This window comes from Citrus sinensis, chromosome 7, assembly GCF_022201045.2.
Source record: "Citrus sinensis cultivar Valencia sweet orange chromosome 7, DVS_A1.0, whole genome shotgun sequence".
Lineage (NCBI taxonomy): Eukaryota > Viridiplantae > Streptophyta > Magnoliopsida > Sapindales > Rutaceae > Citrus > Citrus sinensis.
In genome coordinates this window covers 28,343,578-28,370,162 of record NC_068562.1, presented here as the reverse complement: position 1 = coordinate 28,370,162, position 26,585 = coordinate 28,343,578, and the positions used below count along the sequence as shown (strand labels likewise).

The following is a 26,585-nucleotide window of genomic DNA, read 5'->3' as shown; positions in this document are numbered from 1 at the left end:
TGACTTTCAGGGAGGAAGAACCTATGCCATACATAGCTTTTTCTAGCCGAATTCGTGATCGTCTAGTGGAACCCTGGGAACACTCCGTGGTGGTCAAGACATTAGGGCGCAACTTGGGGTACCGTGCTCTAAGTTTCCGGTTGAACAAAGTTTGGAGCTCCACCACAGGTTTTGATATAATCGACATAGCCAACGACTATTTCCTAATCCATTTCAACGATGCAAAGGACGTTGAATTTGCTCTTACGAAGGGACCATGGGCAGTTATGGGTCAATATTTGTTAGTGCAGAAATGGACTCCAGATTTTGATTTGGTCAACAATAAAATTGATCGCATAGTGGCTTGGATCCGTTTATCTGAGATGAATATCCACTTCTACCATAAACATGTCATTCGGCGTCTAGGGCAAATTATTGGCCCAGTTGTTAAAACTGATTCCAACACACTTACGGCGCAGAGGGGTAAATTTGCTCGTCTTACGGTTGAGTTGGATCTTCAGAAGCCTCTTGTATCACAGTTTAACCTTGAAGGTCGAATTCAGAAGGTGGAATACGAAAACTTGCCAACAATCTGTTTTGGGTGCGGTAAATTTGGCCATTACAGGGAAGCATGTCCTGACAGTGCAGATATTACTCACATGGCTAAGGATGATCAGCATTCTTTAACGGAGGCTGACAAGCACGACATTGTGTTGACTGAAGATTTGGACTGCCAGAAGCCAAAGTTTGGGTCATGGATGGTAGTAGCCCGTCAACCGCGCCCTTTCAAAGTCACAGACAAAGACACACCCAAAGCCATGGACAAGAATCGGAACAGGTCTGGAATTTTGCAGTCCCATTTCATTGCGTTGGCTGATTTGACGAACGAGGACATGCATCCTCAGGCTTATGATAAATATGCTATTTCTCAACGGGAACCTACAATATTTAATCCGGAAAACACCCAAACCCTTGGCCCAAAATCTTGAACTATGAAAAAGAAACCCACCAATCCTCCAATTTGGAAACTCCCTACTTGTAAAGCCACTAATCCCATCCATCCCAGCCAACCCACGACTGAAAACCTTGATCCAAACATTCAAATCTTCTCCAAATATTCCAACCCCAGCAGTCAGTCCCCAACCGTGCATGGCATGCATGTGAATCGTGACACTTTCCCCACGCTCGTACCTCACATTGAACCTAATGGCCATTCCACTCCCATGCATGGCATGCATGGCCCCAAACAGCCCAATTCCAAATCTCCAGCTCCCGTTCCAACAACCCTCAACCCTCTCCATCACAAGGTAGTCTCTTTCCCCAAGGTGGCTTTGGCCCCGCAAGCTATAGCTCAGCACCCTTCGCAGCCTGTTGGTGATCCTTCTCTTGCTGATGAACCACCTGACAAAGGCACTTTTTGTGACTTCAACAGTTAGGAAACTTCTGCTGAATTTGAGGAACCCCCAGTTACAAGCCGCAGCAGATCACCTTTAGCTGCCAATGACTGCTCAGTTGGAGCTGAGAATGGAATGGAGGTTGAGGTTTTTGAGTCCTCGCAGTAAAACTCCTTTCCTCCTCTTTCTATTATTTACTATGTTTATCACACCTATGTTTTGGAGTACACAAGGTGCAGCATCACCGTCCTTTCGACGTTCTTTTTTGGCGTTGGTTCGGAATTACAGGCTTCCCTTGGTTGTGTTGATGGAGCCTCGGATTAGTGGCAATAAGGCTGATAATTTTATTAAGAGAAGTGGCTTCGACAGATCATTTCGGGTGGAAGCAGAGGGTTTTTCTGGGGGCATTTGGATCCTTTGGAGAGACCTTTTTCAGGTTGAGATTGTTGCCAGCCACTCTCAATTCGTCCATATTAAGTTATCCAATAACAATACCGCTCCCTCTTGGTTGACAGCCATCTATGCTAGTCCCAACCCTCAACGCAGGAAGTTCCTCTGGAGTGAGCTCAATAATTTAGCTCAAACGGTGCATGGCCCTTGGATGTTGGGTGGGGATTTTAACACTATTCTTTATGATTCGGAGAAGAAAGGTGGCTCTCCTACAGGCTCGGGTGCTTATCATTTTTTCCAGTCTTGGTTCCAGCTTAACTGCATGCATGATCTTCAGTTTCATGGGCCTCGTTTTACTTGGTCTCGTGGAAGTCTCTTCAAGCGCCTTGATCGCGTTATTTGCAATAGCGAGTGGGCTAGGATTTTTTCTGATTCAACTATTCTTCATCTCCCGAAATTAAGCTCTGACCACAGACCCATACTGGTGAGGAGTAACGGGCTGTCTTCGAAGAATTTGCATTCTCGCCCTTTTAGGTTTCAAGCAGCTTGGCTCACCAATGAGGGCTTCCAGGATTTCGTGGCTGAATCTTGGGACCAGAATCTCCACCATTTAGATGCTGCTGATCAGTTTCGTTCAAAGGTTATAGTCTGGAATAAGCAAAGCTTTGGTAATATTTTTAGGCGGAAAAACCGTTTATTGGCTTGGTTGGGAGGTATTCAGCGGGCTTTGGCGAGTTATTTTTCTAAGGGTCTTTCGCGCTTTGAGGAAAAACTAAAAGCTGATCTTGAAGAGGTTTTTACTCAAGAAGAAATTATTTGGCACCAAAAGTCTCGGAAGGATTGGCTGCTTCTCGGGACCATAATACCTCTTATTATCACCACAAAACACTCACTCGAAGGAGACAAAACAATATAACAGCTATCCAAAACAATGAAGGGGTTTGGCTTTATGATCAAAATGAGATAAAAGCACATGCTATTCAGTTTTATTCGTCTTTGTACTCATGCGATTCCCTGGACTTCCGGCATTACCCTCATCCAAATTGCTTTCCCATTATTGAGGAGGATTTGCTGCAGTCTTTAAATAAGGGTGTGGAGGATGCTGAAGTTCAAAAAACTATTTTCGAAATGCACCCGCTAAAAGCCCCGGGTCCCGATGGTTTTCATGCCATTTTTTATCAGACACAGAGGAACACTGTTGGCTCTTCTCTTTGTCGCTTGGTGAAAGAAGTTTTTCAGAACAAACACCTTCCTGGGGGGCTGAACTCAACGTTACTTGCTCTCATTCCCAAGTCAGAAAGCCCGTCTTCTTTTAAGATGTACCGCCCGATTTCCCTTTGTAATGTCGCGTACAAGACAATCACAAAGGTTATTGCAAACCGTCTTCAGTCTATTCTCCCTCATCTGGTTGGCCCCCATCAGATTAGTTTTGTCTCTGGCCGCCACATTACGGAAAACATTGTGATTGCCCAGGGGGTTGTGCACTCTATACGCAGAAAGACGGGCGCTACTGGTTTCCTGGCCATCAAAGTTGATTTAGAGAAAGCGTATGATCGCCTCAGTTGGGAATTCATCAGTGACACTTTGCGCGAAGCTCGGATTCCTTCCGATCTTATTCAAGTGATCATGGCTTGCATTACTTCAACGACCATGAGGGTTTTGTGGAATGGAGAGGCTACTGAGGAATTTTCCCCTTCGAGAGGAATCCGTCAGGGATGCCCCTTATCTCCCTATCTTTTTGTCCTTTGTATTAAACGTCAGTCATGGAATTCATAACGCCATTACTGCTGGGAAGTGGCATCCGATAATGTTATCTCGCAATGGTATACCTCTATCCCATCTTTTTTTCGCTGATGACCTTTTCTTGTTCGCAGAGGCTACTGTCGAGCAAGCTCAAGTGATTTCGGCGGTGTTAGCTAATTTTTGTACTTGCTCGGATGCCAAAATAAATGCAAATAAAACTCTGCTATTTTTTTTCAAGAACATGGGTGATACAGACATTTCTAGAATTTCGGGTTTCCTCGGCTTCTTGGTTACATCCGATCTTGGCAAATATCTTGGGGTTCCACTCCATCACTCAAGAGTCTCTTCCAGCATGTTTCAAAATATTGTAGACAAGGTAGAGAAAAGGCTGTCGGGCTAGAATGCGTCCCACCTGTCTCTGGCTGGCCGTATCACTCTCGCTCAGTCAGTTCTCCAAGCTATTCCCATTTATGTTATGCAAACTATGTCCCTCCCCAGTGGTGTCCGTGAGAGGATTGATAGAGCTTGTAGGAGGTTCATTTGAAGTGGCTCATCTCCTTAGCAGAAGCTCAGCATGGTTAGTTGGCGTAATGTGTGTAAGCCTAAAGCTTTTGGCGGCCTTGGCTTTAAATCGTTGGCCATGATGAATCGAGCTCTTCACATGAAACTAGCCTGGGGCATACTCTCTTCTCCCAACAGTTTATGGGTCCAGGTCGTCTCTACAAAATATCGAGTGGATCGCCACAATTTGCCTCAGGTGCTTGCTACCTGCTATGGCTCTCACTTGTGGAAATCTCTTGGTCATGTTTGGAGCGAGGTTCTTGCGAGTAGGCGCTGGAGTTTGGGTGATGGAAAATTTGTTAGTTTTTGGTGGGATCTTTAGGCTACCAGTAATGCTCCCTTAATTGCGTACGCAACAAACACAGTTCCTCTGGATATTTTGGATTGCAAGGTGGCTGATTTCATGGACATCAATGGGAGTTGGTATTGGTCACGTTTCGAGCAATATCTTCCAAGCAACATAATTCTCAAAATCGCTGCTCTTCACCTCCCATCACATGCGAAGGGCATGGATACCATCTTTTGGGCTCACTCGAAGCATGGCCAGTTTACCACCAGCTCTGCCTATTTGGCTCTCTCCGTTCATAATCCAACTGCTGCAGATAGAGCTTGGCGGCTGATATGGCATTGGAAAGGCCCTCAGAGCGTGCGAGTTTTCTTGTGGCAAATGTTCCACGCTAGTTTGAAAACAAAAGCTGAACTGGTCAGGCGTCACTTATCCATCTCATCTCCGTGTGACCGGTGTGGAGCTGTGTGTGAAGATGTTATTCATGCCCTTCGTGACTGCCCTTTGGTCAAACAGTTCTGGCTCAATATTATTCTTACAAGTAAAAGGCACGATTTTTTAAACTCTCGGCTTCACCATTGGCTCCGGTTGAACTTGGGTGACGCGAGTATGGTGGGGAATGTGTCCAACTGGGCAATTTTCTTTGGTGTTGCTTTATGGCGGATTTGGTTTTGGAGAAATCAGTTTCTCTTTCACCAAAGGTTAATGGTGCCGTCAGTTTTGTTGGTGAATGTTCATACACGAGCTGAGGAGATTCACAAGCTTCATAATCATCCGTTGATCACAAAGAACACAAGGGTTCAAAAGTGGATTTCTTGGCATCCCCCCGCATGGCCCTGGTGTACTTTGAACACGGATGGGGCTCACAGGATTCATGGCACTTCTACCGTAGGAGGTCTGATTCGGGATCACCTAGGTCGTTGGTTAATCGGATTTGGGATGATGATTGGCTCTTGCATGGAATTTTGACTTCTGAAAATTGAAAGTTGAAACGAACAGCCTGTGTGCTACTCAGTTGGTGGCTAGACCTTCGGTAACATCTAATGAATATGCTCCCTTAATCTATGCCATTAAGGATTACCTTAATTTGGACTGGCAAGTTTCCCTCTCGCATATCTATAGAGAAGCTAATTTTGTTGCAGATCATATGGCGAACCTCGCTTTTTCTCTCCCTCTTGGCCTTATTGTGTACCCTACGCCTCCTCTGGGGGTTAGGTCTTTTTTATCTCATGACTCATACGGGGTCTCGTATCCCCGCTCAGTTGTTCTTTAGCTCTTTTTAGAGCCCCAGTTTATCAAAAAAAAAGTTGTGGAGATATAAAGCATTTAATAAGGAGAAAATAATTTTAGATTTTAAGATTTCTTAAATTGCTGTGAACCCCTTCACTTTATAAGCTGTTTTATTACACGAATGCACTTAAATCAAATTATAGATATAGATAAATTACACCCACCTCTAAATATTAGAATAGAAAATGAAAATATATTCAAAGACAATTTAGAAATTTTAAAAAAGATAAAATAAGTAGTATTGAAAATATTTTTAAAGTGCACATGACCCCAACCTAATATGAGTAGATATTAAAAATAAAAATAATAAAGAGTCCTAACAAAATAATTATAGTCGCTCAATCATTATCCTCATATAGATTAATTCACCGATGTGTACTTACAACGAATTAGAACCATATAAGGCACAATAACATATTATATGCTCATAATGGATAAATTCCTTCTTAAAATATAGTATCAATTTCTCTATAATTGATGGTTATTGCAAAAGTATTCATACGGCATAGGAGAAATAACTTCTTATAAAATCACCGAATCTTGCTGGTCAAACATTGTTCGTGAGTAAGTTCCGAGCAATCGTCACTATTTGTTGATGTTATAAAATTGGTAGAAAATGAAGCATATGGCTTGGATTCTTGCACAGTACCGGTGCTTCAAATAAGTATGCTTTTAGTACTTATTACTATAAACAAAGCCGAGATAATGAAATTGAGACTTTTTGATATTTTATAATTTTCTACATTGAATTGTAAACAACTTAATAAGAATTAGAAGAGTGGTGAAGAATTAGAAACAAATGAGGTTCTATATATACAAATGAAAATTGAGAAATGAGCTATAATGGTCTTTGTGATATCGATGATTCTATGAATGAGCATTGAATAAATCATGTTGCATTTATTTTTATTAATTAATGACTTCAATATCTTGTTGCGTTAGTATGTATGGTAATTCAAACATAAAACTAATGAATTTTGTCATTTTAGAATTATTTTTTATTTAATTTATATCTGAGATTTTTCTCTTTAGTTAACTCTATTCCAATTACTATCGTAAATTAATATTATTATTTTGTGAAATATTATTCAGATTTAAATGAATTTGTTAATCTTTAGGCACAGCATGGAAGCATGAAAATATGGCATCACATAAAAATAGGGATGGCAATGGGGAGGGGAGGGGAGGGGACCGATCTCCCCGTACCCATCCCCGATATTTTGCATATGTCCCCGTCCCGTCCCCGTCCCCGTCAGAATTACTTGAGAGAATCCCCATCCCCTCCCCAAATAATAACAGGGGATCCCCGAGGGTCTCCGATCCCGAAATAACTAATACATTTTTTTTTTCAATTTTGAGTTAATCATATTAAAATAAAAAATTCAAATAAAAGTAAAGTTCGAAATATATCTTACATTAATATCTATTACAAAAGTCACATACATTAAATTAGTAAGTAACGCAACATGCAAAGAATACAAACTTCTTTTACAAACTATCATGAACAAATTAATAGTTTAATACAAAATTGTTATAAATAAAATCGAATTTAGATTCAAAATTAACTTTTTCAATGATGGCGTGGACACTTTATAAATGTGGACTATTCCCTTTACAACACAATAGTTAAATTGGAGCAAATCAAAAGCAAATATTAGATTAGATTAGATATTAAAATTGTGATTCGCTGTAGGCAATTATAACATCTAAAAATAAATAAATAAAATAGATTTAAGTTTAAAATATTTAAAGAATATTAAAATTAAAAAAATATTTGGCTAATAAAATCTACTCGGTCTTTTTAATGTCCTAAATAAAAATTTAAGACTTTAATTTGTTAATTAGGCCTAAAAGTTTAATAATATAAATATTTTGATATTTTTTATTTTTACCAATATTTATAATTTTATAATTTAAATTTTTTTATTTATTTACTAGTAATTTTAAAAAATTAAAAATTAAAATGGGAAAATGGGTAAGGGATGGGGATTCCACCTCATCCCCGTCCCCTCCCCGAATAAGAAATTGGGTATGAAATTATCCCCATACCCTCCCCGAATGGGGAAAATCCCCGAGGGTACCCGTCCCCGTGAAGATTTTTGCCATCCCTACATAAAAATGACACAGACAATGAAATGAAAATAGTAATATTAAAATAGTATAGTAAAAAAATCAACGCGGCACTCTAATCAACAAAAAAAGGTTGTAGTGACAGTACTTGCACTTGCATCAAATTCAAACACCAAATCGTGCTCCACCGCAGCTTCTCCTCTCAGTCTCAGACTCACTTCCTTAGCGCCTTTATTAAAACCAAATATTATTGTATTTTGGGATATTATTATTTTACTACTAAAGTTTTACTGACATATCATGTCAATATCAAGGTTTGCCAAAAAGTACATTTTACTATCAAAATTTTGCGCCGTTATCAATTCACTACCATTTCGTTAACAACGTTAAAAATTTGCTGATGTCATAAGGGCATCATAGACATTTCCAGCTGTAAGAGTAAAATTGTCTGTTAATTTAATAGATAAATTATCATTTTACTACTGAATTTTTAAGGAAATTATCATTTTACTACCGAATTTTTAGGAGAATTATCATTTTACTACCAAACTCTTGGGGGGTAAAATAGACTTTTAACTCAATTTCTATTAAACATTAACTTTTTCTTAACGGAATAATAGTGAATTGATAATGGTACAAAACTTTGGTAGTAAAATGTACTTTTCGGCAAACCTTGATACTGACATGACATGTCAGTAAAACTTTGGTAGTAAAATCATAATTTCCCTTGTATTTCTAAGATAGATAAAAACCTCTCAAATATCACTCCTTTAAGAAAATACTCACCACCGCCGCTGCGGAGCAGTTCTTGGAGAGCAATTTTATGAGATTCAAAAGAGCAAGCAATGGAGAAGGCAGGTATGCGGTGGCCAGCTTCAGACTGCTGTCGTCACTAAAAAAGTTTCCTTGATCACTTCTTCCTCCTTTTCTTCAGGTATTCTTTTTTTTTTTCTTTCTTTTTAGTGCTTCATCTGCTATCTTGTTCATTTCCAATTTTCCAATTCTATTTTTAAAAAATTTAATTTTCGAGTTTTCAGGTTGTTTTGGTTTCAGCTGTTCATATTGCAGACAAAGAGTACGTATACTTATAGTAGACTTTTTTTAATTTTTCGTTTTTGTTTGCACTGTAAAAACTTACTATTGTAATTATTATTGGAGTTAAAATGTGCGAAAGATGGTAATCTTGCCGCCAGAAATCAGTGTAAATTAAGAAATTTTGATGGCTAACTATTGAGTGCCTGATGTGTAAACCTTGTAAATTGTTTGGTGCTATTCACGTAAGGGCAGTTTTTATTTGAAACCCCAATTGCAGCCTGTTATGTGGACTTATTGAGGAAAGAAGCACGAAATATTGGATCATGTTTTTGACACTTACTTTTATATATAATATTGATTAATCAACCATTAATCAAATTATGAGTACCTTAAAGAATAAACATGCATACAAGTAGCATTTTGCTTTTGCCTCATGAGTGGAATGAATAGTTTGAACCCCTTGTATTTTACTTGCTGATGACTACTGGTCCCCCTCGCTTGTTCGAATTTTTGTTTTGTTATCATATTAATTTTTCCAATCGAACCAATTTGAAAGATAAGTATCTTTCTCTGTGTAGGTCTTTTGAAACCCTTCAGAAGGAACTTGAACTCTATGATTGTGTCCTTTATGAGATGGTAACTAGCATAGCGAGTTTATAAAAAAGAAGACATTTCGTGGATAGGAAGAAGCTCAAAGATTCATGGGGATTTGGCATTCTAGGTTGCATTCCGTGGCAGATGGCACGAATTCTTATGCTTGATTTCCGATTCGACTGTCTTGAATACCAGGCTGGGAACTGGTACCATGCAGATCTTGATTGTGAGGCCTTGAAGTTACTTCAGGTTACTTGTCTTTTTCTTTTATTATCTGTCTCCCTCTCTCCCTTAATACCACTTTAAAATATAACATGCACATAAAAATTAAGAGGGGAGGTTTAGAATCCAACCTTCAGTCATTAAAGTATTTTACTGTTGATTTTAATATTTCTAAAACCTCTGTAATCATTAGTGATGGTGTAACATAATTTTTTATTTTGATTACAGGCTCCGGGGATCAAAATTATTTTAACATTACTCTTTTATTTCATATTTCCATCAAAGATGAAGGGATGAGAAATTGCCACAGCTGCTGTTAGCTGGCAAAACGCGGCAGTCTTGAAAATGTTGGACCATATGCTGGAAACATATTGAACAGCCACGTGTTCAACATCTTTTGAAGTTTATACTCCATGCACTTCCTGGTGTTGACGAAGCCTATAATTTTATTGTTATTTTTATCTAGACCATAAAGGACCATGTATGTTTCTTGAGACTTGATGCATTCCTGTACTTTCTTCTCTTCCAAACTTGGCATTTTGCTCAGTTTGTCAATGACAGCTGATTCTTACGTCTAATACTATTTTTTCCTTCCTTTCAGCTTGAGAAAGGTGAGAGCTTATTTTCATATGCAAGGGACATGACTCTCAAATCAACTAACACTATGGTGCAACCTTCGATTACAAAAGACTTAGTTATGGGCTTCATGTGTGCTTCCAATGCCCTTTGTAGGTCTTCTCATAATTGGAAGTATCAGTGCTGATGTAAGAATTCAGCCATCAGAATATCCAGAACTGGATGCATTATCTATGCTCGATGCCGCAATGAAAGTCTTCCTGGCAAAGCGACTGGCATTTAAGTAAGTATTAAATAAGTTATTTTGGTTTATATATCTTGTTGTTTATCAGCTTTGATGTTTGATAACTAATGTTTCGTGTTATATGATTTGCCAGTCTCTTGTATGTTGGAGTTCAATTATTTTGGTTTATATATTAATTGTTGTTTACCCGCTTTGGTGTTTGATAACTGATGTCTCGTGTTATATGATTTAGCAGTCTCTTGTGTATTGGAGTTAAATTCACTTGGTTGTACAGGTCAGGTAATTGTGGTTTTTTGGTTAATATATAGTTTATGGCGACCAACAGATCAAAATAAAAAGTGTGTGGAAGATCGGAGTACTCGTATTAGATATTTTTCTCTTAGAACTGAATGATCGCAAATTTTAGCACGCTTAAAATCATTTTCATCTGTGGCAAAGATAAGGTTATATTTTTAAGCTAATTGTTTTAAGGTTATGTTTATGATTGGGTGGACAGTAAATGTTAGCTGCATAGTAAAAGTACCTGTTTTTACGAAATACCTTATTTGTGGTGCTTTCAAAGTGAAGTTGAAGCATGGCAGTTCCAAACATACCCTTAAGTCCTTTGGCTTGCCTGCATCCATTTCCTACTGAATAAAAAAAACCAAGAAACAAATTTCATCAATAGGATCCTTCTCAGTAGTACATAAACAAAATATAACTGCTATATTGGATACTGAAAAATCTTCATGAATAAAAGCTAGCTGAAGCAAAGTTTTACTATGAAAATAAGTTGAACCTAATGCTTTGACTCTCCCTGTTAATTAAAAAACAGAAAATGTTGTTCGTTAGGAAACTAAAAAAAAGTAAAAAAGAGAAGTAACTGATGAAATTATATGTTGTAATTTGTATATTTGTATTTGTACAGTCCTAAAATTGATAAATTTTCTTAGAAAAACAAAATAGTTAAATGTATGTAGGTCTTCAAGAACCGAAATACCAAACCAGACTAATCCAAATATCGGTTCTGGTTTCCTTCTTAATTTATTTCGGTTCTTATTGGTTCTTAAAATTTTTGTACCGAACCAAACCTAAAATCCTAATACCAAATGGATGCTCGAAACTATTCAGTACCATTTTGCATTAAAAATACAAAGAGAGTGAGATAAAAAAAAAAAAAAGGAAAAAGGACATATACACTTCCAAGGTTTGAGAAAATAGTCACCAATACTCTTAAGTTTTCAAAAAGGGATATCAAGATCTCTTTTTAACCATTATACCTTTTGCCTTTACTCTCCAAAAAAAATGACTTAAAATTTTGTATAAATACAAATATTATATAAATAGTATAATTTATGCAATAGCCTAACAATATTAAATATTTTGGTTAATTTGAATATGTAAATTATTATATTATTTTTATTTATTATAGGATTTTAAATAAATATTTGTATTAAATACATTTTAAAAGTAAAAAAAATTTCACACACTAATAATGATAAAATTATTATTTCACATAATGTTCAAAATATTTTAAATTTTAATAACATTTATTTTAATATTATGAAACTATTTATTATAAAATTTATTTTAATATAATAAAATGAATCTAATAGATTGCAAAATTTTAAAATATTTTTAAAATACTGATTTTTTTTAAATATAAATATTATTAGATTTATTTTAATGTTACATTTCTATTTACTATAAAACATTAGAGTTACTCTTAATTTTTTTGGGGATAATAAAGGTAAATGATATTATGGTTAAAAGAGAGTTTTAGTGTTCTTTTTTAGAAATTTGGAGGTGTAGATGTCCTTTCCCCCCAAAAAAAAATATTATTTGAGATTGTGTGCTTAATTTTCATGTTGATTAGATATTTATCAAAAAAAGAAACTTTTGGTTTCTTCTTTATAAGAATAAATAAAAGTAGTAAAGAAAATACCATTATCTAATGTGATCAGCAAGTTGACACTATATAGGTCGCAAGTAAGCCTGGGCATGGCGGCTTATACATATCACTATATCAGTATGACGTGTCTCGCGCACACTGTTTTTGCTCCATGATTAAGATTTTTATATTTTTTCCCCAAAAAGTCGATTTTCCGATAAATATACTTACAAATTTTGCAGGCAAGATATTGGATACGCATTTTGCTAGCTTTTAGTGAAGTCAGATTCAATGTGCTATGGTTAATTAAAATGTGATTTGATTGCTAACTTCTTTAATTTCTATTTAGATTTCTAATCTTTTTTTGATGTCTGAGGAACTGTTGGGTGAATTGTAGAACTAAGCCTGTTAAGAATTTTTGTTGTACTCATGTATAATAATGGCACTGATTATCTTGCCAATTTTGAGTTTGCGTTATTAGCAGGTTCTTAGCTCAGGATGTTAAGAGATTTTCTAATTACAATTTTGATGTGGTTCGCTATTTAGTTTGGGAAAATATTATCTCAAAGCAAATTGCTTCCTTTCGTTATTAGAAATTCTCAATAATTCTTCCCTTGGATTGATCTGTATATCTTTCTTTAAATCTTAAGATGCAGGATTCGAATTTTTCCAATAACTATAAGAGTTTGTCTTATAAATTTCATTCGTACCATCCAAATTTGCCTTTTGTTTTTTTTTTTTGTTTTTAAAAAGAAAAGAATATTGATACACACTAACACATATAACACAATATTAGTAAGGCTCCGTTTGGTACAACTTTTTAAATAAAGCTTATAACAGTAGAGCTTATATCAGTAGAGCTTTTGAACAAAAAGTCATTGGGTGTTTGGTTGTCAATAAAAAAAGTACTTTTAAACCATTAAAATGTGTGATATTTTTTATATTATATATTTTTTAAAAAAGCTCTCTAACCTCTACTCCCAAAAGTTTAAAATTTGGGCTTTTGCTAGTAGAGGTAAATTAGCTTATTTAAACTAAAAAAACTCTACTAAAAAAATAACCAAACACCATAAAAATTTTTAAAAAGTGCTTATACGATTAAATAAGCCCTTATGGCTCTTAAATAAACCATTCCAAACAGACATTAAGAAAAAAAAACGCACCCGAGCACCCAAGTTCTGCCTTACACAATATTATTGTGCCACTTTTTTAGATTTTCCTTGCATTCTAATAATATAAATAGATGAAAATTATATTAAACATGATCACTATATAATCACTTTAAACAGTTCACAAAACACACCCAACGTTAGTGCGCCATCCAAAACATGGAAATTTTCGAATTTCACTCGAAAATTAATTTTTGGGAAACTTCTTCAGAATTGTCCAAAGATTGAAATCACAGTTGATTTCGGCAGAAGATGTTCGATGGCAGATGAAAATTAAAAGCTGCCTTAGCTAACGCATGAGCATGCGAGTTGCAGGCTCTTAGGATGAACTGAATTTTAAACCAGCCACCGTCCTTAATTTCTCAATACTGGCAAGTGATTACGAGTCTCTAAGTTCAAAATTTTTATAACTACATTATTTTTATATAGAGTACCACTGTATAAAAATTTTACCATATATACACGCTCCGACAAAGATTAGAATTATAAATATATTTATTGGAAAATGTAACTTTTTGGTTAAAGCTCTAGGACGAACGACAAGTGGGAAAATTAATTAATATTGGTTACCTTATCATCAAAGTAACTGAAAATGGTTATACGTGTGTATGCCAACCATGTGCAATCGACTTGCCTGTGTTGTCAAAATAGAAGAAGAAGAAATATAGACACTTCATATAATGAGCCAAGCTTAAAAAAACAAATACACTCAAATAACCCAAAAAAAAGGCCAAAATTCAAAGTCTATGGACTATGATCCCGATACAGCGATAGTGCTTGCTTCCACTTGCTCTCATAATTGAGCTACGCAATTATGTTATCCACTTGCCGCATGGCCATCTGAAGTAGAACCGCTTTTTTTGACTAACAACAGTCCACAAGGCCGTCCAGGCATATATGTATATATAAATAATACTGCCTATATGTATATATACACGCTTCCGTTCTTTTCTTGATTTATCTATTATAAAAATGTCCTGGTTAATTTTCAGTCTTCAGGCTCTTGCATTCTGCTTTAGCTTGCATGAATTCCTTGGAGCAAGCGCTTTTTCAGTTAGCGGTAACGAGACAGACAGAGCAGCTTTGCTTGAATTCAAGTCCAAGATCACTAATGACGCTCTTGGTGTTCTAGGCTCGTGGAATGATTCCATCCACTTTTGTGAGTGGTATGGCGTTACATGTAGTCCTAGGCACCAGAGAGTCACAATCTTGGACTTGCAGAACCTTAAACTTGCTGGCACTTTGCCACCTCACATTGGAAATTTGAGCTTCCTTCAAAAACTAGATCTCAGAAACAATAGCTTCACCAATGAGATTCCCCCACAGATTGGCCACTTACGCAGGTTGCAAATACTATACTTGCAAATTAATTCATTTGATGGAGAAATTCCTGCCAGTATATCCAATTGCTCAAACCTTCTTGTTGTCAGTCTAGCTCTTAATCATCTGGCGGGCAAAATTCCTTCAGAATTTGGCTCCTTGTCAAAGCTTCAATTCCTCTCTACAACTGCGAACAATCTGACAGGAAACATACCTTCTTCTTTGGGAAATTTGTCGTCCCTTCGTGGTCTTTCTTTGTCCCGTAATGGATTTTATGGGAGCATTCCGGATACTTTTGGCGGGTTGAAGAATCTTGTGAACCTGTCGCTTGTTGTAAATAACTTGTCTGGTACTATTCCTCCCTTAATCTTCAATATCTCTTCCATCCAAACTTTTGATGTGGGATCAAACTATATTGAAGGGGAAATGCCCTTGGACTTGGGTACCACTCTCCCAAATATCCGAATATTCAGCATTACAGGAAACCAATTTACAGGTTCTATACCGCCTTCTATACCCAATGCTACCAACTTGGAATTATTTCAAGTATCGGAGAATAATCTAACAGGGAAAGTGCCTCATCTGGAACGGCTACAAAGGCTTTCTTGGTTCATAATTGTAACAAACAACCTTGGGAGTGGAGGACGCGATGATGATTTAAGCTTCTTATGCTCTTTGACGAATGCAACCAATTTAGAGCGTTTGTATGTAAATAACAACAACTTCGGAGGGTTACTACCTGGATGCATTAGCAACTACTCTACCACTCTTCAATATTTGCTCGTGGACAACAATAAAATATTTGGAAGGATCCCATCTGGGATTGGGAAGTATGTCAACTTGCAAAGACTGGACATGTGGAACAACCAATTATCAGGTACCATCCCCACTGCTATAGGAAAGCTTCAAAATTTAGGGCTATTGTACTTGCATGGAAACAAGTTATCAGGAAATATTCCACATTCTTTTGGAAATTTGAAAATGTTAATCCAGTTATATTTGAGTGACAACTTGCTTCAAGGTAGCATCCCCTCAAGCCTAGGCCAGTGTGAGAGCTTGACAACAATTAATCTTTCTTACAATAATCTTAGTGGCAACATACCAGCCCAATTCATTGGTCGTTCATCCATATCAGTTTTCATTGGCTTGTCTAACAACCAATTGACAGGTTCCCTTCCGACAGAAGTTGGAAATTTGAAAAATCTAGAAATACTAGATGTTTCTGGGAACATACTGGTAGGGGAGATCCCTAGAAGTGTCGGTGGATGTATAAGACTGGAAATATTGGATATGCATGGAAACTTCTTCCAAGGTCATATTCCTTCATCCTTGAGCTCTTTAAGAGGTCTTAAAGCTTTGGATTTGTCACAAAACAATCTTTCAGGTGAAATTCCTGAATTTTTGGCGGGATTTGAATTTTTACAAGATTTAAATATATCTTACAATAACCTTGAAGGCATGGTACCAACAAAAGGAGTCTTTAAGAATGCAAGTGCTATTTCTCTTTTGGGAAACAACAAGCTTTGCGGTGGTCTATCTAAATTTCAGCTGCCAAATTGTGGTGTTAAAAAATCTAAACATCGAAGATTGACCGTTGCAATGAAGCTAGTAATTGTTATTGTTTCTGGGCTTATAGGATTGGCTTTGGCTCTCTCTTTTCTGTTTCTTAATTTGGTAAAGAAGAGAAAAGCGAAAAATAATCCCAGCAATTCAATGAATTCACTCCTAAACCTATCATACCAAAATTTGTACAATGCTACTAGTGGGTTCTCCTCAGCAAATTTGATTGGTGAAGGCGGTTTTGGTTCTGTTTATAAAGGAATTCTCGATGAGGGTAAAACAATTGTTGCAGTGAAGGTGTTTCATCTTCTTCATCATGGAGCTTTCAAGAGTTTCATAGCTGAGTGCAATGCATTGAGGAACATCAGGCATCGAAATCTTGTCAAAGTTCTCACTGCATGTTCAGGAGTGGATTATCAAGGAAATGACTTTAAGGCCCTTGTATATGAGCTCATGCCTAATGGAAGTTTAGACGATTGGTTACATCCAATGACTAAAGACGTTGAAGCATATGGGGCGGCGCCAAGGAATCTAAACTTGCATCAGAGATTAAACATTGCCATTGATGTAGCCTGTGCATTGAAATATTTGCACTATGATTGTCAACCTCAAACAGCTCATTGTGATCTCAAACCCAGCAATGTTCTTCTTGATGCTGACTTGACTGCACATTTAGGTGACTTCGGCTTAGCAAGATTCCTTCCATCCACTCATAAGCAAACGAGCACTATTGGTATCAAAGGATCTATTGGCTATATTGCTCCAGGTATTAGCTTTTATATTTATCTTTTTTGACACGTAAATTTTTATGATACTTAATATAAATTGATTGAATTGATTGTTTGGATGGCATCAGAGTATGGCTTTGGGAGTGAAGTGTCAGCATATGGAGATGTTTACAGCTATGGGATACTACTGTTAGAAATGGTGACAAGTAAAAGACCCACAAATGATATGTTTGAGGGAGACTTGAATCTTCATAGCTTTGCGAAAACAGCCTTGCCTGATCATGTGATAGATATTGTGGATGCAGTAATTCTAAACGATGTCGAAGAATTGACTGCTACTAACCAAAATCAAAGACAAGCAAGAATCAACAGCAGAACTGAATGTCTCAAATCTATGGTTGGAATTGGAGTTGCATGTTCAATGGAGTTGCCACAAGATCGAATGAACATAACAAATGTTGTCCATGAATTGCAATCAGTCAAGAAAATTCTTCTTGGACATTGAACTATATATGTTCAATAGGCAAAGAGGTAATTTGATAGTTCTTTGTCTAGTCATATGGAACAAATTCAATTGTACATTTTGGCTTTTGTAATAAAGAAGGTTTGGTGATCACACTGAACAATGCCGAAAAATCGTGGTGGTGAGAATATTTCGTGGATTTTTTTTTAAATAATATTAACTGTGTTCAAGGGGCATGTGAAGAGACTAGCATCATCGCCACTATAACCACTCCCAAATGAAAGCAAAAGCTTTATAATATTTTAAGAGAAAGAAAAACATTAGCACATCAACTTTATCAATACTTTATAATTTATGCTGCGATAAAAAGGAAAAGAAAAGAACAAATTATGTCTGCCGTTTCCAAAAGAAGCAATAACAAAATCCAATTCATGAAAGCATCGGATATATTACCGGATGATATGGATCTTTCCGACATGGTTGGTGCTCATTATTCTGAGGAAATCATTACCATAAAAGTTGTTTTGCGATCACCGTCAAATAAAAGTAATGGTACGTCTATCAATAACCACGAATGTATTGCTTGTCTTAATCTGCAGATTTCTAACATTGCATTATTATTATATCACGATTTAAACATTGATCAAATAGCAAATACACTTGTCTTGCTGAAACTTCTTTTGTTTGCAAAAATTTTTCCAGATTCCGCGAAGGCGACCAGAGGTGTTTGTGCAATCCTTTAACTTAATAATTGGATTTGTTCCCTATTTTCTATGCCAAAAAGAGAAGCATTTCCCCCCCCTCTGTATCTATTGGTTGTTGATTCATTGGAATTGAGTATTGCACTAATACATTGGAGGAAATAATAGACAGAAACTTTATTTTTGAAATTGAGATTGTAAATTTAATTCCCTACTTAAATCTTTGGACATGTTTTATTATTTGCCTTCGTTTTTGATTGCTGAGTATGTACATGTCCAATATTGTAATTTGAAATAATTTACTCCTAATCCAAAACAAAGTAAATGTATAAATTAAATTTTAGTCTGCATTCCATGCTTCTATTACACTGTAAGTAAATAACATACTCTCACTCTACACTCCCAATCTTAAGATTCTTATTCCTTATGATTCTTATTCCAATTCAAAAAGTAAACGTTACTTTAGTATGTTCTCAATCTGATCGATTTTTTAGTTATCAAGTTACTAAAAGGTCAAATGAAAAATAGTAAGCACCAAATATTAGATATCATGATGCATGATATTTTATTTTATATTTATATAAACATATAATATAAAAATAATTCATAACCTGCTGATCCACGTGATCCACTCCTAGTATAAGACATATTCCATTGACTTTGCACTAGTGAAACTTCACAGCAGTTTGAAAAAAGTCTCATTAATTATAAACTCCAGTTATTAATTAGCACTTGCTGTGTGATGCACGCCAAGGATGGTAAAATAGCTCAACTTGGCTCGACCAACTCGTTAGAGGGCTGGGCCTAAGATTTAACATATTAGGAGTAATGATGTTCGACTCTTAGTTTATCTCAATAATTTTATGTGTAGTAGCACAGCTGCCGCCACAAGCGCCACCTATCTTCAATTCTTCATAACCATCAATTCATCGCGTTTGCATTTAAGATTTTTCACGATATTAAAAAAAGAAAATTATTCTTTATTACCAAATTCCTTCGTAAATTAACTTTTTTTTTTCCCATTTGAGCTGCAATTACCCAACCAGTTAAAGGCCATCACAATTTGTAATTTCTAGCTTTGGAACAAGTTACAGGTTTACGTTTTAGAAAATTAATCAACATAATTAGCGCATAACAATAATCATTATTGACAAACAAAAGTATGGATGATAGAATCGTTTTTTGGGCTTTAAAGAGACCCACAACAAATAAAGTAAATTTTGAATAATTTTTTAGGAATAAAGTGAGTAATAGGGTGAGTAATAGAGAAAAATAATTTTCAAATTCTTAATGGGATATAATAGGGTTTGGTTTTGTACTTCCCACTCCACCCTCAACCTCATTCTTATATATATAAATATTTTTTAACTTTTATTCTATAATTTTGTTTTATCAATTACAATATTAGTTAATAAATTTTCTTTTTATTTTTACCTAATATAAATAGACTATAACTAAAAAATATCCTACAATATAGTTCTTATTCAACCAAAAAATATTGTTATTATATTTTTTTTCTCTCTTAAGGTGTTGCTCTTTTAAAATATTTTTCAGTTTTGATATTATTTTAAGATATTGTTTCAAAGTTTTAGAGTTCCTTTTAAATAATTTAAATAATTTATAATATGGTGATAGTTTTATTTTTTAATTTATTGAAATCATGTATTCATATTTACCGTAAAATAAATAAATGGGAAATGGGTGGGAATGGAGAAATAATTCCTACATGAGAATTTCTCTTCTCTTATTTGTGATATGTGTCACTCTCTTTTGGTTAGCTTATATCTTCAGCAATATTGGCAAATAAAAAGCTTTCCAATTCCATCTATCAATATTCAAGCGTAGATTTTCCTTTGTTCAAACAAAGAAATTCATTTTTCCATGAGCAAATCAAGTATGAGAGAGAAAAGAAAAAAAAGAAATTAAAAGTAATAATTAATTTTTAATAAAGGAAATTATTGAAACAAGTTGATTAATTAAAAAGCGGAGATTAATGAGATAACGTAGGGGGTCAAATATCGCTTCTCACTGTCTTTAAGTCAAGTACAATTGAGCTCAATCAAGCCCACTAATAAAAACTCAAACTGTAAATAGAAAAATTGAAGAGAAAAAAAAGGGAGCTCCATCTTCCTCGATCGGCTAGGAGAGATTCAATAGAGAGTATAGCTAAATTGTTTTTTGTTTTGTTTTTATCATTCAAGAAACAAAGGTGTTAAAAAAATGTGGAGATGCTTAAGCTATGAATTTTTATGATATTTGGACACTCTATTTCTTGTATAAAATCAAAATTATTGTGTTTGATCTTTAAGATAAATTTGGACATTTTGAATCTTTATGTTATTGTATGATTTCGTGGTATTATATGTTGGGAAATTATTATTAATACTTAAAACCATGTAGATTAATGAAATGTGTACAATTTTTATGATGGTCACTCACTCTAAAAATTAGTCACTAACTCCTAAAATTATTTAAGATTATGTACTTTGATCGATGAGGATTTTTTATATTTGGTGAAGCTAGGCATCTTGAGGGTGACATATAACTTTTTTCCATCTAAAAATCACTTATATTCTATTTTTAATAAATTTACAAATTAGGCTCTGCGATTCTACAAAATTTACATCAATGTTGCAAGATGGAAAAAATGTTTAGGCCGAATAAACCTTCTCAAAAGATTGTGGAACTTTTTAGGTTTACCCTTCTATATGTCTTGTATATCACATCCAAAATTAGGACCCTAATTCCCTATATATATTAATCGATGTGTGAAAGGTCTTCGATGTTGAATTCTGAATTTCAGGATTTACAAGTCTTAGAACAAAATTCATTTGAAATAGATTTTGAATGAATTTGACTTTGAAAATTTTACTACTTTTATATTTATGTGACCATTTAAGCCCTATAAAATTCATGATTTTTGAGTTAGTTTTTTATTTAATAAAAATTAGAGATTGAAAGCTGGTCAGTAACTTTCTGATACTTTAAAAAAGGGACATCAAGATGTATAAGGTTATAGGAAATAGTTCCTTAAAAAGAATGGAGCCTATAATTTTATATATATGTGAGGATATTGACAGGAATTCAATTTCGATGTTAGATTAAGGTGGTTAATTTACAAGGTTAAGCTTATTATTGTAACCGTCGAGAGGTAAGTAAACTAGATTTCTAAATGAATCACAATAAGAATAAGTAAATGTTTGATATGTTAGAAAGCCTATTTTGATATGTATGGATTTGAATTTATCTAATTTTGCTCATGCATTTATTTGATGTGTTGTTTTATGTCAAGTGTGATTATGTACAAGGGCATGAATATGCCTTTATGAAATGAGAAGGTGACAAACTCGTTTTGAGGAAAATAAATAAATTTTATGTTTTACTTGGATACTTTATTCGCTTAGTAGGCACTCAAATGTCATGTTATGAGATAATTGGTTGAAGGAAGATTGCGTCATGCCCAAAGTGAGGAAGTATGAATTTAAGTAAGAGTCCTATTAAGTAGCTACTGATAAATGTAGTTCAAGTAAGTGATCTAAAAGGAAATGTAAAGTTGGAAAGTGATAAATGACGCTTTTGAAGAATTTTTATGATGTTTTTCAAAGAGCATTGCAAATCATACATTTGCATTGTAGATAAGTATATATGTATTGTGGTATATGAAAAACTGATTTGCTTATTGCGTATTGTAGTCGCTTTAGTTTACTGTGATTCCTAGAGATGTAGATTGATTAATGATGTGTGAGGAGAAGAACTTGAATTAAGGATAGTAGATGATTTAGTAAATTTTAAAGTTTTCTACTATTCAAGCATTGAATGTTTTTATATATGGTATAGAGGCTTTTAAAGTTTATTAGTTTTAATGCTTTCGCCGAGTTTATTTGTGAGTTATATCTAAGGATCATCATTGGATTCCCCTTTAATGATTCAGGCCATGTCATTAGAAGTATTGCTGATTAATTGAAAAAATCAATTTAATCCTTTTTGAGTAATTTCATTCAAGGAGAAATGAAAATTAAATTAAAAATGATTATTGAGGGGTTAATGAGAAAAGTGAAGGCGTTAAATATCATTACTCATGTTATTTTTTTTATAGAGTTAAAATTTATTTTTGTTTCTTTTTTCTTTTTAAATATTTCCAATTCTGAATGCACTCAATTAAAGCAAAAAAATTTAAGGGCCAATCCCAAAGCCTTCTAAAAACATTTAAAAGTTAAATATTTTTTAACTACTAAAAAATATTTAAAATTTGCTAAATATCTAGGCCTGAAAAAAGTCAGGCCCAACTAGACAAGCGAAGGCCGGACTTTTTACTTGGCTTAAGTCAACAATGGCCTGACGGTCCTATCCATTTGCCATTTCTATATTTGTTACTGTATACAAATTAACTTTTAAATCGGTATCCTCATGATGAAGCACTACAATTATAGAATCTATTTCGTGATCAGTTTCTATTGCAACACAATCTGGTTACTAATTGGTTTAACTGATAATATCCCACTAACCCTAAGACTAAAAAAGAAATTCATTTAAAATGAGAAAATTTTTCATTTTCTCAATTAAATGGCTCGTTGGCCTGCCAATTAATAAAGCAACATTAATGCCCTTCTACTAGCGTTAATATTGTTGGAGAGTTTACAAATAAAACACACAAAACACACAATTTTATTTCTTCAACAACACTCCTTACCAATTACAACTCTTATTTTTCACTCTCTACACCTTAGAGATTTTGTTACTTCCCTTGATACTTAAACCAAAGGGGAGATGGGGTATTTATACATGATACAAACTAATCACAACCATTCATTTATTCAACTACTACATAAATCGTCACCATTCATTAAAACCTACCACTCACCTACTTCACCAACCCGATAAGTGCATATTTTCCATATATTTTGCTTTTAATTTCTCCATCTTTTTCTTATTTTGATCTTAAATATTCTAGTTATTTTAGTTAATTTTTAATTTAATAGGGAATTAATTAATATACATATTTTTTTTTATATTTGCTAGTTATTTTTATTTCTTATTTTTAATTCATTGTATTATTTTATTGAATAGGAAATTAATTGGAGATTGTGGATAATAAAAAGGCATGAAGAAATTCAAATTGAGAAGGAATGAAGATTAAATTGGAAGACAAAAATCAAAGCAATTAATCCAATTGAGAAATGTTGAATAATTAAAAGATTTAATGTTCTCTAATTGGCAATTGGAGAACACGTGCATGGCATTGCAAAAGTGGAAAGCATTTAAACGGGCCCACAATTGACTTTCAAAAGTTGGAATTAATGGCTTTGGGTGGCGTTAAATTGGAAAAGGATTTCAATTCTAATTAAAAAAAGATTTCTTTAGATTTGTTGGAGAAGAATTCGGTCAACTAGCATTATAAAAGGAGAACAGCTGCTGGACGGAAGGGAGAAGAGGGAGCAGGGGCTGATCCAATTCTGCAAGAAAAAAAAAAAAAACAAGGAAGACGCTAGAAGGAATTCAATTGAAGAAAAAAGGCAGCTGTTTGAATTAATCTCCATGATTGGTTTTGTCAATTCTCTTATTCCCAATTCAATTATGTTAGGCTAGATTTTTATTTGGTTAAGGGTGAATTCAAAACCCTAAACATGATATGCAATTAAATTTAAATTCTATCATTCAATTTATTTAATTGAGATTGTTTATGTTCTTCTATAATTAATGTTCATGGTTTATTCTTGTTTTATTTAAATGGCCAATTAAATAGGACTTGAATAAATATTATTGCTAAATTAAAATTCTTGATCCGTAATTGTCTTGATATTTTAATCATTAGTAACAGTTGGAATTAGTGATTTCAATTGAAGAACATAACCTAGGTTAAATAATCCGAGCTTGTGTGTTTATTGCCTAGATCAATCTAATATCTTTCTTTGTTTAATGCTTCCATTATCTTAAATTTAAAGAGTTTATTTTAAATTATTTAATGGTTAGAGATTAGGTGAAGAGCTTATTTTACCTAACGACACACTAAGGAAAGATTGAGACTAACAGAGCTTATTGTTGTCTACGGTTGATAGTTTCAATATAAATTGATAATAGAATTGATATATTATGTGCATGTTTGGTGGTGGCGAATGATCCCTTAACCAAAGTTTTCATCATTATTATTTCTTTCTCCTTTAATTACAGTTTTTATTAAATTCTTGTTCGTAATTTTAATTTCTTTATTTCTTACTATTTAGTTAAAAATTCATAAACCCCCCTTTTATTTTTAATTGGCATTTTCTTTAATTAGATTAATTTATATTATTATTACTATTATTATTACTACTATTATTTTATTTTAAATCTTGCTTTGGAGTTAATAATAAATATAACTAGCATAGTCTCTGTGGGATCGATTCTTACTCGCTCTGTACTAATTATTTATATTAGTGGTAAGGTTTTAAATTTGGTGCACCTTAACGACACTACCACAACCACACCTACCACACCTAACACAAATAATTCAAACCTCACTAACCATACCTACTCATGGAATATTGTATGAGTTAGGCTTGAATTTATTTATCTTGGATCAAGTTTATGATCCAACACCCCCCTTAAACTTGATCCTGTGACACCAAGCAAACTTCTGAATTTTACAAAGTCTTCTTGCTTGAGTGGCTTAGTAAAGATATCAGCTGCTTGATCTTGTGATTTTACATACTTGATTTGCACTTCTTTTCTTGCAATACACTCTCTTATGAAATGATAGCGAGTGTCTATGTGTTTGCTTCGATCATGAAAGACTAGATTCTTATATAGGGCAATTTCTGATTTGTTATCAACACAAATCTCGGTTGGCTCTTCTTATGGCATACATAACTCTTTTAGCAAATTTCTGAGCCAAATTGCATGACAAACACTTGATGTGGCAGCTACATACTCAGCTTCACAGGTAGATAGCGTGACAATTGGTTGCTTCTTTGACATCCATGTGAAAGCAGTATTTCCCATTAAGAACACAAATCCTGTGGTGCTCTTTCGATCATTTAAATCTCCACCCCAATCGATATCGCTATATCCAACAAGCTTGTAGTCATTAGAAAATGAGTATAACAAGCTGAAATTAGTTGTAGCTTTGATGTAGCGAAGGATTCTTTTTGTAGCTTTAAAATGTGTGGTCTTTGGATTCTCCATGTATCGACTCACAAGTCCAACAACATAAAGGATATATGGTCTTGTGCATGTCAAATAACGTAGGCTTCCAACAAAACTTTTAAAGAATGTTGGATCTATACCTTCACCTTCATCATGTTTGGATAGTTTAACTCCGCATTCCACTGGCGTGCTAATAGGCTTACAATCATTCATCTTGAACTTCTTGAGAATCTCCTTTGCATAGCTTTCTTGGGAGATAAATATGCCTTCTTCCTTTTGCTTGACTTCAATGCCGAGGTAATATGCCATCAGTCCAATGCCAGTCATCTCGAACTCTTTGATCATCACTCTCTTGAACTCTTCAAACAAGTTTGGATTACTTCTAGTGAAGATGAGATCATCCACATACAAGCACACAATCAAAATATCTCTATCTTTTTCTTTAACGTAGAGAGCATGTTCATATGGGTATTGGGTGAAGCTTTTCTCTTGAAAATACTTGTCAATTCTGCTATTCCATGCCCTTGGTACTTGCTTTAACCCGTAAAGAGCTTTCTTTAATATAAAAACTTTGTCTTCATGTCTTTTCACCACATAACCCAATGGTTGTTCGATGTAAACTTATTCTTCAAGGAATCCATTCAAGAAAGCAGACTTCATATCCATTTGAAAAATCTTCCATTTATTCTGAGCAGCCAAAGAAATAATAAGTCTAATAGTTTCAAGTTGAGCTACAGGAGCAAATACCTCGTCATAGTCTATACCAGCCTTTTGACTATAGCCTTTTGCAACCAGTCTCGCATTGTGCTTTTCAATTTCTCCCTTCGCATTTCTTTTTGTTTCATACACCTATTTGACACCGATCGCCTTATGACCTATGGGAAGAGTAGTAAGCTCCCAAGTATCATTCTTCACAATGGCTTTGATTTCTTCATCCATTGCAATTCTCCACTTCTCATCTAGTGCAGCTTCTTGGAAGTTGACTGGCTCACAATCAGTAAAGAGGCAAAAGAGAGTGAGATTATCATATCTCTTAGGTACCTCATAGAGATCTTGAAGACTTCTTGTACGTTCTTCTGTTCTTTCATTTAAGAAAGACGGCGGTGAATCTACGCATGTGGTTGATGTTGGTGAGATAGGTGGAGTAACAGGCTCTTGTTGTTCGTCTACTTGTTTTATCTGTGTATGATCATCTTCTTCAATGGGAAAGAAGTTGAAGTCATCTACATGAGAGCCAAAATCTCATTCTTTTTCTTCATAAAAAACTA

General features: G+C 34.6%; 4 protein-coding genes across 4 annotated transcripts in view; 3 read left to right on the top strand and 1 right to left on the bottom strand.

Moving 5' to 3' along the window:
• The window catches only part of LOC102614365 (uncharacterized), a 94,277-nt gene that overhangs the window by 10,899 nt on the left and 56,793 nt on the right, over positions 1–26,585 (top strand). The gene's annotated exons all lie outside the window — the stretch shown is intronic.
• LOC107176474 (uncharacterized) lies at positions 1,480–3,539 on the top strand. Its single transcript, XM_015529052.2, has 2 exons — positions 1,480–2,556; positions 2,748–3,539. Exons 1-2 carry the CDS (start codon positions 1,480–1,482, stop codon positions 3,537–3,539), a joined length of 1,869 nt encoding a protein of 622 aa, XP_015384538.2.
• The window catches only part of LOC107176517 (probable LRR receptor-like serine/threonine-protein kinase At3g47570), a 93,355-nt gene continuing 80,349 nt past the window's right edge, over positions 13,580–26,585 (top strand). Inside the window, exons 1-2 of the mRNA XM_052444758.1 lie at positions 13,580–17,069; positions 17,160–17,562. Coding sequence (XP_052300718.1) covers positions 14,396–17,069; positions 17,160–17,536 — 3,051 coding nt within the window. The 5' untranslated portion in view covers positions 13,580–14,395 and the 3' untranslated portion in view covers positions 17,537–17,562. The remainder of the gene's footprint in view (positions 17,070–17,159; positions 17,563–26,585) is intronic.
• LOC127898898 (uncharacterized mitochondrial protein AtMg00810-like) lies at positions 25,027–26,072 on the bottom strand. Its single transcript, XM_052431405.1, has 2 exons — positions 26,065–26,072; positions 25,027–25,900 (listed from the first exon to the last, which is right to left on the bottom strand). Exons 1-2 carry the CDS (start codon positions 26,070–26,072, stop codon positions 25,027–25,029), a joined length of 882 nt encoding a protein of 293 aa, XP_052287365.1.